The sequence below is a fragment of the Rhinolophus ferrumequinum genome, chromosome 10 (genome assembly GCF_004115265.2).
Source record: "Rhinolophus ferrumequinum isolate MPI-CBG mRhiFer1 chromosome 10, mRhiFer1_v1.p, whole genome shotgun sequence".
Lineage (NCBI taxonomy): Eukaryota > Metazoa > Chordata > Mammalia > Chiroptera > Rhinolophidae > Rhinolophus > Rhinolophus ferrumequinum.
In genome coordinates, this window is record NC_046293.1 from 17,963,529 (window position 1) to 17,980,516 (window position 16,988).

General features: G+C 40.1%; 1 protein-coding gene across 5 annotated transcripts in view; it reads right to left on the reverse strand.

The window, feature by feature from the left end:
* Positions 1 to 7,009: 7,009 nt before the first annotated feature.
* ANO4 (anoctamin 4) overlaps positions 7,010 to 16,988 on the reverse strand; it is a 301,071-nt gene continuing 291,092 nt past the window's right edge. For 3 of the 5 annotated variants that reach the window (XM_033116154.1, XM_033116155.1, XM_033116153.1), the window contains 2 exons: positions 11,806 to 11,911; positions 9,839 to 10,030 (listed from right to left, as the gene is read on the reverse strand). In XM_033116154.1, coding sequence (XP_032972045.1) covers positions 9,839 to 10,030; positions 11,806 to 11,911 — 298 coding nt within the window. Of the gene's footprint in view, positions 7,760 to 9,833; positions 10,031 to 11,805; positions 11,912 to 16,988 lie in introns of those variants that run through there. The other 2 variants (XM_033116152.1, XM_033116156.1) reach the window with 1 other exon arrangement.

Below are 16,988 nucleotides of genomic sequence, written 5' to 3' on the forward strand. Positions count from 1 at the left end.
CGCTTATATGTGGAATCTAAGAAAAACATTAACAAACAAAACAGAAACAAACTCATAGATACAGAAAACATTTTGATAGTTGCCCGAGGGGAGAAGGGTTGGGGGTATGGGTGAAAGAAGGGGAAAGGACTAAGAAGTACAAATAGGTGGTTACAAAATAGTCATGCGGATGTAAAGTAAAGCATAGGGAATATAGTCAATAATATGGTAATAACTGTATAGTTCCGGGTGGGTACTAGACTAGTTAGGGGGATCACTTCTTATATAAATGCCTAACCACTATGCTATACACCTGAAATTAATATAAAATAGTATTGAATATCAACTGTAATTGATACATTTAAAAGGGGGGGGAAGAGGAAGGGGAATAAGAGATCCAAATTTCCAGGTATAAAACAAATAAGTCATGAGGGTATAATGTACAGCATAAGGAATATAATCAATAGCGTTGTGATAGCATAGTATGGTGTCAGATGGTTCCTGGGCTTATCATGGTTATTGCTTCTTTAGGTATATAAATGTTGAAAATAACTGGTGTACACCTGAAACTAATGTAATATTATATGTTAGCTATATCTTTAATAAAAGTCTTTTAAAAAAGGACAAGAAGGTAAAAGAAATGAGAACTGTTCAATGACAGCCTTGTACAGATTTCTTTGACTTCGATATATTCATATCATCTATTCATTTTTTCAGTGCAGTGGGAAAAGTATCAGATGAGGACCTGTGGCTCCGAGAAAAGTGACATGAAGGCCAGGTTGCATGAAATTGTAGAGGGGCTATTATAGCGGGCTGGATACTAGACAAACCCCTGCACCAGTATTTATCCAACTGGATCCTGTTTCAAGCAATGTTCCATGACAAAAATAAACGCTATTATTTACAATAGCCAAGATATGGAAGCAACCTAAGTGCCCATTGATAAGACAACAGGATAAAGAAGAGGTGGTACATATATACAGTGGAATATTGCTCAGCCATAAAAAAAGAATGAAATCTTGCCATTTGTGACACCATAGATGGACCTAGAGGGTATTATGCTAAGTGAAATAAGTCAGACAGAGAAAGACAAATGCCATGTGATTTCACTTATATGTGGAATCTAAAAAAATAAAATGAACAAACAAAACTGAAACAAACTTAAAGACACAGAGAACAAACTGATGGTTGCCAGATAGCAGCAGGGTTGAGGGGTGGGTTAAAAAGGTGAAGAGTTTAAGAAGTACAAATTGGCAGTTACAAAATAGTCAAGGGGATGTAAAGTACAGCATAGGGAATATTGTCAGTAATATTGTAATAACTATGTATGATGTCAGATGATTACTAGATTTATTGGGGTGATCACTTCGTAATCAGGTATATAATGTCTAATCACTGTGTTGTACACCTGAAACCAATATAATATTGTATGTCAACTGTAATTTTAAAAATTTAAAAAAGAAATTTTAAAAAGAAAAAAAATTGTAGGAGTCAAGAAATATCTTGTTTTACATGCTGTTGGAAAGGCAACAGGCTGACTCAAGGAGGCTGTCTATAGGGGCAGTAATATAGCAGAGAAGAGGTATGTGAGGAGCTTCGGCGGAAAGTATAGTGGCGAGATGATTCATAAAATTGAAGCAATTACCTTCGCCCTCCCTTGCTCCTTTGACTCCATTGACGCCTTGGCTCTTTTTCACATTCAAATAATCAGGTCTTTGATGTTTATAACTCATTAAAAGGATGCTTCAGCCAATACCAGAGAAAAGAGGGTTTTCTTGGCATTTGAGTGTCAAATAGGTTAATAAGGATAAAAATATCTTGGAAGGTGAGAGCTAGGTTCTCACATCCCCTTGAGTAGAAATGGATTCCCAATGTTGGGAGGTTTCGAGGGAAGCAATAAGAGTTAACAGATCTGTGGGTCTTTGAGGAAGGGTCTCTGTATCCTACTCCATGTGCTGGGTCCTGGGATGGCCACAGGAAATCACCATAGATCTGTGAGATTTGAAAACCAACAGACCTGTGCCCCATTTCCTGACTGAGCTTCGAGCCCCAAGACCCCACTAAATACAGAGCTGAGTGATATGTTTGGGCAGGCCTATGGCCTTGGGGTGTTAGAGAGACTTTTCCATGAGCACAGAAGCAGAAATTGTTGAATGAGGGGTCCAGGCAAATAGGAATTTAGCCTCACAGTCTCCTACAACCTAGTAGAGTAGAAGGACAGCATGGAGGTAAGGAGGGAAGGTATGGGAGAAGCAGGCTGCGTTTAGACTGACAACCAAAGATCGTCTGGTTTCTGAGCACAGCATGAATATTATAATCTTGGACAATTTGAAAAAATGTACGCAGGTGGGGGAGTGGTGATGGGAGGAAGCAACATTCTCTTTTTACAGCAGTAGTCAATCCTTAGCTGAAAATTGATTTCAGCCTCTTAATGCTTTTCAGGATCTCGTTCTTAAACATAGACATCTGTGTTCACTGCCGTATTCTTAGCACAGAGTCCGGCCCAATAAACGTTGTTGAATGAATGAATCCATACAATTCCTGCCTCTAGAGTTTTCATCTACCACTCTGCTTGTTTGTTGGTTTTTAAATGAGTGTCACAGGTTGGATTCTCTGGAAAGCAGAGTCTGAGATGGAGTTTGATGTTTATTAAGGAGTGCCTTTGGGATCACCACCTGTGGAAGGAAGATGACAGACGCAGGTTTGGCCCGAGGTGGAGATTGAGCTGTAATGCAGATCCAAGGACAGTCCCTCACGGAGACTCTGAAGTGAGGGGAGCCCTTCAGCGTTCTCCCAAGTTGGGCCAGCATAGCCAGGCTTTCATATCGCTGCCTCAATTAGTCCTTGATGGCTGTCACAGGAAGGGGAATGGTTTTGGACCAGGTGATCCTCTTTGGTGAGGTACTCGAGAAGGGGTGGAGACAAAGGGGGATCTCAGCAGGGTGCTACACTGTCCACTTCATTTTAGGGAATGTAAAACACTTGTCCAAGGTCACACACCTTGGATGGATATGAACTTGGTTTTGTCTGACTCCAGAGCCCATAATCTTAATATTTTTGTTCTACTGTACCTGTTGATGTACGCTCACTCCTAAGTTGGTGAGAATGGGAGTTGGAGTTAGGAGGACTTATTCTCAGGTTTCTGGGCTAATACAAAGTGCAGGTCAAGGTGAAGGACCTTTGTGTGGCACTGACCCAATCCTTTACGAAATGCCCAGTGCTGTGTTCAGCTAGGAACCTGCAGTGATGGTGCTTTATATCGCACATTATGATTAACTGATGACTGCTACAGTCTGAAATTGCTACCCACCTACCTTTCCACCATGGAACCAAGCCAGCAGACTTGTCCCACCTACCCCACCTAAACTAATCATAATAGTTTAGATTGTCTCTAAACTATTATGGAGTCAGATAAAAATGATTAAGTTCAGCTTGAAATGGAGAGTATATTAAAGTAATTCCAATTATGGCAAATACTGACTAGATCAGTTTTCAGAGTGTTCCCCAATGTATAGTATCAACACCACCTGGGTATCTGTAGCGATTGAAATTCTCAGGCCCACCTGAGACCTTCTGAATCAGAAATGGTGGTGGTCAGGTCCAGGTGATTTTAATGCATGCTAGAGTTAGTTTGAGAACTACTGAACTACGTGATAATGATAATTACTAGGAAAAACTGAGGTGTGATTAGCAAATAAACTATATGTAAATGATTTCTTTAAACATGGTCTGAACATATACTCTATTTGTTCACAGTATTTGCTTTGCATGTTGGACCTCAGCCCTTCCAAATGACCACAACTTCCTAATTAGTGAGATCTGAATTCATGAAAGTTTAAAATTACATCCTTGGGGACTAACATCTAGGTAAGCAACTGTGCATAGGGTCCCACTACTAACAGCTTTAGTCTTTACCTCTCCCTACCAGGGGATTAATGGGATCCAAAGTGAGTACATCAAGTGTATAAAATCACTCATGTAATGGGGAAAGTGTTGAGCAAGACCTCCTTCATTTTTTGTTGAAAATATTATTAAAAAGTGGCATCTAAATCTGACAGCTATTTGGTAATCTGGGGAAATTACTGTGTCCCTGTTGGAAGAAAAACAATGGCAGTTAAATCTGAGGGAGTTTAAGTTCTTCTCTAGAGCAGAAGATTATATAAAGAGCCAAGTGCAAGACTTTGGCAGATAGTTCTATACCAGTCAACTTAGTTTGGGTTTTTGGACGTGTCTGCTGGTAATGTCCTTGGGCCAGTGGGGCTTGCTATCAGGGTCCAGTTTTGGGGTGAGCCCACTGCCCATGCTCTGGGGTTGAAAGGAGGTGCCACTGACTGAGAATAGTGGGACAAGTCTGCTGGCTTGGTTCCATGCCCAAGCAAGAATATAGGATGGGGCCCCGCGGTTGCCTGGGTGCTCTGGTCAGGCTTACTAGATGGTCAGGACTGGGTACTATACTTAGCAGTGAGGCTGTTAGTAGCTTTCCTGCCCTGGGAGGGCAGCAGGATGGGCCCCAGGGCCTATGTGGCTCATGTTTTGGGGACCCAAATTAGGAAAGACTGCACTGAATTCCTGGGCTAGACGGGGCCACTGGTTTAGCTCTGCTGCTGAGGAAAGCATGAACTGTGCTCTGGTCCACTGTAAGCAGGACTGTTGCAGGGCTGTGCAGCTGTCAGTGTGCTCTGGTTAGGTTCCCAGGTAAGGCACGCTGAGGAGTATTCAGCAATGACTGGAGCTACACACTAGTTTTCCTATCTCGGTGGAGGGGGAGAACTGGCTCCACACCTGGCAAGGCACTTAGTCTGTGGTCTTGACTCAAGCCAATCCATGTCCTATGTTCCTTGACCAAACAGCCATTGGGTTTGCTCTGCAGTGAATCAGCTGTGCATGCATGTTGCTGGGCTACACAGCTTCCAGTTGTTCCGGCTGTGCTCTCTGGTTGGGAGGGGCCAGGAGCCATACTCAGCATTGGGTGGGGCTACGACTCAGCTGCCTCGCCTGTGTGGGAACAGACCCTTCTCCAGGGCTGGAAGGGATCTTCCTTGGAGGACCCAAATAAGGCAGACCTGCACCCCGCCAAGTTCCCTGCAGATGAGCAAAGCTATTGGTTGGGACTGCTCCTTGGGTACCGCAGGTAGGCTCTCAGTCCACAGAGATGTGAGTGCTGGTGGTTGCAAATCCCTGCCCCCTTCTCCATCACAGTCAGATTCCCAGTGGATGCAGATTCTCCTGTCATCCTCGTGGGGTGAGACTGAAGAGGGGCTCCCAAGTAGTGACCCGCCATGCTGGGGGAGCTAGATGTCCACATCACGCTCTCTTTTACCCCTGAAGAAACTGTAGGCTCAAGGAAGGCCTCTTGGCAAGGTGCTCTGCCTACCTGGGGAAGGGGCAAGGTGGTCGGCATAGCCGCTCCTCTCACCCGTCCAATGAGGTCGGTTTTGGTGTCTGGTACGGGGGTGTTTCAGCCTCACCCCGTGTTCTAGGATTCTCTCAATGGTGTCTTGTTAACGAATCGTTGTTTTCTTCTTGTGAGGGACAGCAAAGTTAGGAATGACCGATGTCACCACCTTGGTGTCATTATTCCCAATACTTGAATTCTTAAAAAGTCCCTCAGAAATTCCCCTCTACAACTTTCTTTGCCTTTCTCCCCCAACAAACCTAAAAACATCAAGATATTCACCACATTCCCTGCACCAAAAACAGGGAAGGTGAATAAGTGCATTCGCTGTGCCACTAAAAAGAAATGAAGGAAGAGTGGGTAGATTGGAGGGAAGAAAGTGGAAGGGAGGGAGGAAGGAAAGAAAAGATTTGTATACGATAAACTTGTCAGGAATTGTGACTGCCAGAGACACTTGGAATAGCAAAGGCAGAATTCCACAGACAGAAAAAATTTGTGGCCACGAAGTTGGCTTGGGTTCAGTGTATGTTCAGAGTAGGTGGAAAGTGGCACCTGATAAATGTTCACTTCTTTATCCTCACTGGTGCCTTGAGTGGTCCTCTACTAGTTCTGAATGTTTCACAGCCCATTTCAAACCCAAGGTCTCCCTGCCCGCCACTCTCTTTGCCCCAAGGAGTAGGAGAGCAGCTATGGATGTGTCAAATCCAGGATTCACTGGGTCGTGACGCTGAGAGTGGAGCTTCAGGCATAGCAAGCTGAAGTCACAATGCTGACTCAGTAGAGCAGCATGGTATCTTTTTTGTCTTTTTGTAACTTCTCTTGGTACTTCCTCTCTTGAGACCTTCCTTGGAAATTCCTCTCCCTGGGACTGGTGTGAAATATTTCACAGACTTATTGGCCAATGATTGAGAAGAAAACTCTGTTAATGGTCTCTTGTCTTTGTTCCAGTAAAGTGTATCTCCTTAGTTTAGGCTCTGCTAGGGTTAGTGTTTCACTTCCAGGAACGTCAGATCAGAAGGAGTTCTAGTAAGATGAAACTAAAGAATGGCTGAAGTTCTAGCCGGCCCAAAACCACTGTGACTGTTGCCATCTGAGGGACGGAAATCAATCAGCTCAGGTGAACCCACAGCCAAAATGAGACAGTGTTTGATGGCTGTGGTAATGGGAGCACTCTCGTCTCCCCAGCTGGCCGAGGAAAGGTGAAAACATGGTTCAAGGGCAGGTTCTACAATGTCTGGAAGAAGACTAATTATAACAGGCATTGCTTAGAAACATCATTTCCCCCAGACAGACAGCCCCTTTCCTCGGATTAGCAGAGTGTACTAGAAGGCAGGATAAGCAAAAGCATTGTAAGTATAATTGGTTCTATTTCATAATTCCTCAACAAAGTGTGTCCATAGCATTTCCCAAGCTCTTTGGAGTGATTTCTAATTAGTTGGCTTGGTACCCTGAGAAAGTAGATGGAAACGATGGGTTAGGAAGGAAAATGTTTCTCGGCAGGGTAAAGTGATTTCTGAGGGGTGTTTGGGAGTGATAGATCTTTCTTTAAAGATCCCAGTCTGCTATGGTTCCTCTTATTCTATGAGAAGGAAATACAACAGAATTTCAGAAGACCCAGCTGCAAATATTCCATGTGCATAAATTTATTTTAAATTTTATTGCATCACATTATACAAGCATTAAACATGGCTTCATGTTGATGACTATTTAAATGTGAAAATTCATCATTCATGTCAGTACCTTTTGGCTATTTACAAGTAAGGAATTTTTATGTACTTTATATATCTCTGTATTTGTATGTACATATGTAAGAATACATGACTATACATATGTACACACAGAAATACATCTATGGCCATACACATAGCTATAGACATGTCATATATAATAATTTCCTCAGAAAGATCTGAAATTAAAAAAAAAAAGAAAGAAAAGGTTGTAAACAGGGTCTTGTTTGTGTTGTTTGGTGACATGGAATTAGGACCATCTGATGACATTCTAGGAATGTGTGTCCTGGTGTCCGAATACCCTTTTTATTAGCCCAGTGTCTGTAAAATTCACATGGGACAGAATGCAAAAAAGGTAGCAAACAGGCTGAAAAACAGGCCCGGTATACAAGTTCCCCTTGGTTTTAAAAACTCGAGATTGTAACTGCCCGTGATGTGCATGCTTGCTTGGTCAAGAATGGTCTATGGATAGATAGCAATTGTGTGCTGAACTGCAACGTGATTTCTCAGGCAGTCGTGTCAGGGTGCCGTCTCCCCTGCTGCTGCAATGTCTGCGACATGCACTGCGGTTGCATTTTAGTTATTCACTTGAATGTGCTTCTGCACAGCCAGGAGAAGTAAACAGAATTCCAGTCCTTGGCCTGGAAATGAACTATTAACCTGGAAAGAGAAAAGGCATTAAAATCCTATGACACGATGGCTTCAGAACACAATGTGCAATGGTGTGTACTTACCACGAAACAAAGGCATTCAAAGAATTTGTAACCCCGAACGGAGTCACATATGGTCTACATATTATTGTGCCTACTTTACAGGTGAACAGACTGAGTCAGAGAGGCAGTCTGAAGCAAGGGGCCATCCTGCCAATTGTTGCGGGGAATAGAAACAGACAGGCAAACATTGCTTTTAATCAAAAATGAGAAATGGCCCCAGTACAGAGAAAGCAGCCCGTAACGATGAGAGCAAGAAGAAACTCCCAGTTGGTTACTGGTCCTACAGCCCAGCAGCCCAGAGGTGTGGATAATGCCCCAGCTGCCCTTGGTCTCCGGCCACTGGAGCTCCCAGGACCAATTCTCTTCACTAATGTCTGCCTCCTACCCCAACCAAAGCTGTCTGGATAGTCAGCTTTCTCCTCCAAAGGCTGACCAGAGCCAGGGAAGAGGTAATCAGAATGGGACCAAGGGCCAGGGGCTTGGAACAAATTACAGGATCCCAGAAGGTTAAAGCACGACAGGCTCTTAAAATCTTCTTCAGTCCAACTCCCTTACTTTTGCAAATGTGGCCATAGAATCCACATGAATGTTCAACCCCAGGTCATATAGACAGAGAATGGAAAAGCTATGTTTAGAATTGGGTGGACTACAACACAATGCTTAGCAACAACACAAATCCCATATAGTATTCCATAGCATTTCATCGTCTTGTAAATGTCTCGCAAATGTCTCGCATGCAGTGCCTATTTGAGATGAGTATTAGTTCTTAATAAGCGGGCTCAGAAAAATTAAGTAATTTTCCCAAAGTCTCATAACCAAATGGCAGATCTAGGGAATAGCAAAATTACTAAGTAGCAAAACATTTCTTGCCTTTAGGGAAAACAAAGTCTACTCTGGAATTGAGGGTAGGACCAGTGTTCAACCTCTATATACCACTGTGATCCCTGTGAGCCTGGGGTCTAGGTGATTCCCAAGTCCATCCTCGTATCCAACTTATGATAACCTCCTGGACTCTTATCACAGACCTGGCTTTTAGAGGCTGAATTTGAGAAAATGTTTTCAAAGTTAGTCTTCAAACAAGCAGAAAAAGGAAAAGGAAGGGACAGGAAGGCAGAAGAAATTCTACACATCATTAGATTCACAGAGTATTACACTGAAAGCTCATCTAATCATTCTGTCACCGAGGGAACGAGGCCCAGAGAAGGTAAATGACTTATCCAAGGACACACAGCTCGTAATTGACTTGCCAGACAGAAGGTTTCAGAACTTTTAGATAAGACATGTGAGAACATTATGGTACTTCTTTACAATGTTTTTAGCCTATATCCAGCCAAACTTTATTATTGAATGTACATTTAATGGGTGCCATGTGTTAACTAGTTTGGAGAATAAAATTGCCATCCATGGAGTCTTTTCTAAAGATGCTTACAACTGTGCTGGGAAAGTCTGATAACTATTTGAAAATTATAAATTAGCGATACAGATCAATATATATCACTACATGCACTGATGCAATCACCAGAGACTTTTATAAGGACTAAGACTTAATGGGCTGATGAGTCTGGGGAAAACTTCTTAGAGGGTATGGCATGGCATGGATCAGCCTGGGAGGAAACAATAAATAGACAATGGAGGGAAGGCCATCTTAGATAAGATGAACAGGTGACTTTAACCAGAAAAAAGGGACATGTTGCCCTAGGGATATTATTAAAGTAAATAGCCAGGCTGGGGTAGAAGGAAGAGGAATGTTGATTTCAGGTAGGAACACTAGGCCAACTCACGAAAGCTTGACTGCCCGGCCAGAGTGTGGCAAGAAGGCACCGAAGAGTTGCAGGAGTTGTGTGTGATGGGAAGATCAAGTTAAATTTGCGATTAAAGTAGGAAACAGGCTGGTTTTGGAAGCTACTCAGGAGTAATTTTGATTCCTATCAGTAGAATAATAGCAAGCTTTGAGTAGGGCGCTTAAGGCGCCCTCTCCCACGTGGAGAGGTTTCAGACCATGAGCACACCTCTCACCTACCTGGTCATGGCCACTCATTGTGGTGAGCTTTTCCATTTTTCTTCCTCTCCTTCCGTTCCTTCTGCAGACGCTCTAGCTCTGCTTCATACATCATCTCCTGAATCAAGTACTTTTCTCTTCTCATTCGATCTCTTAGATCTTTTGGGAGGTCTGGGATCAGATACGAAATGAGGTGCTTTATACAAAACACGAGGTGCTAAAAACACAGAGAATACAACAGAGTCAGGTCTATTGTCCATCCGTAGCTGTTAAGAACTCTGGGAATTGGTTCGAGAACTCCTCTTACTCCAGCAACATGGACTGTCTGGAGTGTCTGGAAAGTGGGATGAGGCCAGGGGAGGTGTGTGTAACGAAAGATCTCAGGGATAGATGAAAACTGAACTTGGTCTGATGGTACCACATAGGAAATGAGAAGAGGGGTCATAAAAGGAAGCGGAGAAGGAACGGTTGAAGAATGCAAAGGACACCCAGAAGAGCGTATACTGTGGAATCAGAAAATCCAGGTTTGAATCTCAGCTCTGTAGCTTTTACTACTTAAGAGCTGTTGGTCTACCTGAGGATAAGTCACCTGGGCCTCAATGTGCTCATCTATAAAATGGGTATTAATGTGAAAATTATAAGAAAATGTTTAAAGATGATTTGTAGATTGTTAAATGGTCTGCTACTCTGGATTGCAAGAATTATCAATGGGCCTAGGGAAGTGATCGTTCAGGAAGAAACTTTTTTTCTTTTTTTAGGGGGGCAAACTGCCACAAATTCTTTATCTGAAATACTAACAGCTGAAATTCTAGAATCACTGTCACTTCTGTTCATCTATATGATGGTGACTGATAAAGTACCAGAAGACAATTTAAAGTCCCTTATAATTCTAAAGTATTAAATAATGATTAATCATGTCCAAATGATACCATTAAGTATTCTTAACTTTATTGAAAACTTGGTATATTTGGTGACTCAGGGATAGCTTATGATCCTGCCAATTAAGAGGATTTTCTATATATTTCTAGTATTTTAAACATAGCTTACAAAAAATATGTTGAAAAGGAAAGTTCTACTTGATAAGTCAAAATAATATTTGATTATTATTTGATAAGTCAAATAATAATGCAATCCTGTTTCTATTTTGTCTGAAAAACTTGAAGACAGTGATGGGTTAAAATTTCTTTAAAGAGGGACTGAGCCATTTGATAAGTTAACTGCTAGGGAAGAGCAACTTAATATTGTCTTCTACTGGTTTTCTGGAGTGAAGGAAAAAAAAGTGAAGGAATAGTTTCAAAGAGGTTAGGAAGCTTCTGGAACAAGTCAAAAGTCAGCCTTGGCTTGCATTAATTTGGCTTTAATATATGTGACAGGAGATACAATTTCTATGAGTATAGTTATAGACATGCAAACTATTTTTAGCAGCAATGTTCTTAAAGACTAAAAGATAATAGATAATATATTTTTTATTGACACATACTACATGCAATGACTAGGCAGATTATACTTTCTAAGTCTACTTTGAGTCTTAGATGACATATACCTATTTGTGTGATTGAGCGTAAGTAATGTCATGATGATTGATACACTTGTAATACCCAGTTCAATCCTTTGCAAACTGCGGTCCTGGAACACCTGCAGCAGTACTGTCTTGGGGGGCTAGTGAAAAGCCAAGTGCAGACATGATGTATGAGAATCTCTAGGAGTTGGGATGAAAAACCAGCAATTTTCCAAAAGTTTAAGAATCAATGCCCTAGAATGTTAAATTTAGGACCAGTGATTCCCGGACTTATGCATCAACAATCAATAATGGACTTCCAAATATTTCTCGGACAATTCAAGGACTTTAAGGAAAAGAGATTACATAATATTACTATACTACTTTTGGACATAAGTAATCCCATTGAAAGTTCTCATAACTTATGTTTATTCATTACTTTTAGTTACTTCATTATGGCAAAGGATATAAAGGAATTGGTTGAGAAAACTTACCTCAAACACAATGATAAAAGCCAGTCGCGCTGCTAGGACATGCCAGAACTGCAGTGTATAGCCGTAGGGCACCAGTGAATGAGGGGGGTCACGGTAGTCTCGGTATCTATAAATATACAGGAGAATGTTACATTCCAAACTGTGATTTTCCTGACTCCTGAATCTCTTTCCTTCCCACTATGTAGTCCTTATCCATGGGAGAAAAGTTTAGAAAGCTTCCGTATACTGGATATCTGTTGTTTTGCTTGTCCAGTATTTCTTCTCCTGATAAAAGAATCTCTCTTCTCCTCTGGGGAATCATCTGTGTGAATTAGGCAGGGCTTGTCCCCTCCCCTCAGAAGGTGAGCCGGACTGGATCAGTGACACTCATCACCAGGACTTCAGCTAGAATGACCACTTAGTGACTTATCACTCAGCCCACAGAAGGTAAAAGCCTGGAGCTCCTGGTGACTACCACACACTGTGTGGAGAGCATGAAGTCAACAGAGCAGAGCAGAGCCAGCAGACGGGCAGTATCCTGATGACACGGCTAGAGGTTTCGGATCTAGTTGTTACTAACGTTAATATCTCTCCTCCAACTACCAGGTACCTGAACCAGTGAATTTCTTTTTGTTTAAGTCAGTTTATACTGGATGTCTGTCACGTTCCACTGAAGAGTCCTCCCTAAGGCATCTCCAACAGTAACTTTTGAGTCGGCATCAAATTCCACAAATGTTTGTTGAACATCTTCTAGGGGTGAAACACTAGCCTAAGAACTTAAATCCATGTGGCTGTGTTTTATCTTTATCACACCATTACTATTATCACAGGTGGAAAAACTGAAAAGTTTTCATGTTTTAAATCCAGAGTTCTTTTAATTAGCTCTAGAAATGTGAAAAGATCTGGAAATATTGGTTATTCCAACAGTTATGCTGTTGGACATACCAAATTCTCTTGTTTGAATAAAAATTATGATTATCCAGGTTCTCATTTAAGATAGTACCTAACCTCAAGGTCAGCACTAATTTGCATCTGGGGATACAGGATATGCATAATTCCTATGCAGAGTATCTTTGAAAAGTTATCAAGGATTACAAAAATATGAGCTGTCATTATCATCATAATCACAATCATCTAAATTGCTAGCATCTATGGGATGTAATAATGTATCATGATTATTTTATGAGTAAAGTGTTATTTATGATGAGTACCTGTGCTGAAATAAAGAATGAATCTGCTAGTGTCTTCAAACTATTTGTTCTCGCTCTGATAATGAGGATTAGATAATCATCTCAAACACTGTTGTTTCTAATACATAGTTACATAATCTGTTCCTGTCATAGGTCCAATAATAATGACTGGAATTTTAGGAAGAAATATTTATTCAGAACTGAAAGTTTGCATGGACTATTCTAACTTCCTTTTACTTTTTGCATAGCACAGCTAGCCAAGAATCAGAAAATGTTCTCTGCAATTATGATAACAAATATAATTCTTTTGTTCGTATTTTTCTATGTTTATGTCAAATACTGTTCAAGTAAATATTCCAGAAGAAAAATAGCACTATACTTTTTATTACATATATTGCTGATTTTTAGACAAAAGTAAGAGGAGAGAGCCTGAATTGTTTCAAGAGTCACCTTCATTGATTCCTTAAACGTTTTACACAATAGTGTTCACTAAAACAAGAAATTCTTTTCAGGACCCACTGGTCCTATTTCTGCCCCTTTTCTGCTCTTGTCTTTTGTCTTTTGTTTTGACTGTTCCATCTCCTAGCTTCTCAGACCTTGTTCGGCTTTCCATTTGAAGAATTTTGACAAATCTCTTCCTCCCTAGATCCCTTCTAAATTCACTGGGTGGAATATCATGGTTTTTTCCCTTGACCTTGCAGACCATTTTTTCTTGACTATTTCCAGAAAATACAATATAGATGTATCATTCTTAAAATTCCTGTTACAAATTCATAGCAAATAAATGAATTCATGTATTCAGCTGAATAAATTAGAACACATCAAATATAAAGAACCGTTAAATTTAAGTATGAAAACTAGAAAGTTGAAATACTTTTTTAGGGCTCAGTGATGAAAGTAGATAATCTAACACGATGATTCTATTTGTAAAATTGTACATGTATAATATGCAAAGTGAAAACAGTTGTTTTAGTTGGCAATTTGAAATTTTAACTTATGGATTTTTAGTATTTTAAAAATTAATGTTCTTTACCTGTTTCTTTTTAACAGTAAAAATCACCTATACTCATGGCTATAGTGACTTGGCTACATTTTCAGGTATTTTCTACATAAGGACCCAGTTGTTGAGAATCTGCGTCTACTTCTTATGCCCGTGTGCAGTGTATGTCCATCTGTGCGTCCATCACAGACCCTGCTAAACCACACCAGAGGAACACAATGTGCCTATCCTGACACTTTTGTTCTGAGAGCAAAACTCAGATGTTGTAAAATTCTGAAGAAATTTCACTTTTCAGATGCAGGAGGTTTCTGGTCTTCCTACTCTCTTAAATCATTGTACTGTCAAGTTTCTCTCTAGAAAATTTTGTATTGCTACCCTAAGGGAATTACACTCAGTGGTGCCAATGAGTTTGGATGTCTGTCTCCAGAATTATGTACTGGAAAGACACTGGAACCAAGTTTGGGCTTCGCCTGACTAACAGGATCTTGGATAATTCATGAAGCTTCTCTGGACATCGGTTTTTCCCTATCAACAAAATTAGGGTCTCCGTCTCACCCTGCTCTAAACTCTTGGACTCTCATTCTTATCTTGTGTGAGTTTGTAGACAACTGTGGCAAGTGAAGCTCTCAGTTGATGCTCCAGCCTACCCCTGACTCCGCTGGCTTTTTCCGTGAGGCAGAGGACTGAGGGAGGGCCATGCTCAGGTGTCACTTGTGCTCTGAGTCTCCGTTTTTGATGCAGGGCTATTTGTTTGCATAATGACTGGCTACATGTTCCCTGGCACTTGTACAAAGAAAACACTTCCCTGTTCTCCTGTAGGAGCAACGAGGAAGCCCAGCTTCAAAGCCAATTAAATCAGTTTTATTCCTCTAATCTTTTAGTCTAGTCACTTCAAAGACACTAAATCGCCTGGTAGCATTCATGTTTGGAGGACTTTTTTTCAAGTGAGTCCGAGTTGTCTTCAGAAAGTAACACTTTTAAATTCTTGTCTTCAATTTTACATGTGAGAAAAGTGGGATGTTCCCTTTTGACTTAGTGTATTCTCTAAAGCTACTTTTAGTTTTCAGGAAGTGGATGATTGGCATAGAAACATTTTTCTAGGACCAGGTATAGTTAATTCACACCTCACTTTAAATTGGGAAAATAAAAGTGTATGTACATCTGAAAAAATGATAAGTGAACCTCATGTAACCCCTGTCCAAGTTAAAAGACCTAGCACATGGTGAGTAGCTTAGAAATGCCTCACTGGCAACCCCAGACACCCTGAGAAGTAGTAATTTTATGCTTTTGCTGTAGTAATTTTCCTGTAGTAATTTTCTGCTTTTCTTTATAGTTTTACTACTTATGCAAGTGTCCCTAAATAAAATAGTGCTTAGTTTTGCATGCTTTGAACTCTATATAAATGAAATCATATTGTATGCGTTATTTGGAATTACATCTTTATTATTCAATTTATTGTTGAGTGCTCAATTCTATTCCATTTTCTATTTATCTGTTCCCTGTGACAACACTACAGTGATTAATTCCTATAATTTTATACTATGTCTAAGGTAAATCTCCACCTCGTTATTATTCTTCCAAAGTGTCTTGACTCTTCTCCATCCTTTGCATTTCTATATAACGTTATTTTGACCCTTAGGTCAACAGAATTGGCTTAATCATAAGTCTTAATTTTTTATAACTAACCTTATGGGCCTATTCATATTCTTATTTTCTTTAATTTTTACATTTATTTAATATTCTACTAATATAATGAACTCTCATAAATCTACCATGTGACCCAAGAATTAGAACACGACCAGGAACTTACAGCTACCTCTGTGTTCCTCCATCTCGTATCTTGCTTCTCCTATCCTGAGTTTCATTTTTATAGTTATATATATTTATGTATGTATATGCATATTCATTTGTCTGAATATTATACTGTGTAGCTTTGCTTGTTTTTGAAATTTCTAGAAAGGATATTATACTGTATGTAGTCTTCTGAGGCTTGCTTTTTTTCACTATCATGCTACTATGATTCATCCATGCTGCTGCATGTAGCTAATTTATTTCCACTGCTATAAAACAGACCATAATATGAATATATTATTGTTGTTTTATGCAGTGTATGTTTAGATTTATACTTATAGGGTGGTCATTTCTCTCTTTTCTTTCAACTTCTCTAACCATGTAAGGCCTTGAAAAACAAAGCTCAAGTCTATCCAATTCAGCAAATGCCCTTTGGGTAAAAGTTGACTGCAATGCTCTGCTACCACTCTGGGTTCTGCCTTTATTTATTGTTAAAATTTTTTTTCCTGTGACAAGAACATTTAAGATCTACTCCCTTAGCAACTTTTGAATATGCAATACAGTATTGCTAACTGTATGCATTACATTCTCATTACATTCTATGCATTACATAGAATGCATTACATTCTATGCATTACATTCTCAAGACTTACTTATTTTATAACTAGAAATTTGTACATTTTGACCTCCTTCACATTTTGCCCAGCCCCACCCCCAGCCTTTGGTAACTACCAATCTGTTCTCTGAATCTATGAGTTTGAGTTTTTGTTTGTTTTCAGATTCCACATACAAGTGAGATCATACAGCATTTGTTTTTCTCTGTCTGACCTATTTCACTTAGCATAATGCCCTCACGGTCCATCTGTTTTGTCACAAATGGCAGGATTTCCTTCTATTTTATGGCTGAATAATATGCCATTTGTATGTGTGTGTGTGTGTGTGTGTGTGTGTGTGTGTGTGTGTATCTCACATTTTCTTTATCTGTTCATTCATCAATAGGCACTTAGGTTGTTTCTATGTCTTGGATATCGTAAATAATGCTGCAATAAATATGGGGGTGTACATATCTTTCTGAAATAGTGTTTTTGTTTCCTTTAGAAAATTACTCAGAAGGAGAATTGCTGGTTCATATGGTAGTTCTATTTTTAATTTTTTGAGAACCTCCATACTATTTCTATAGTGACTGTACCAATTTGCATTCGCACCAACAGTGTACAAGGATT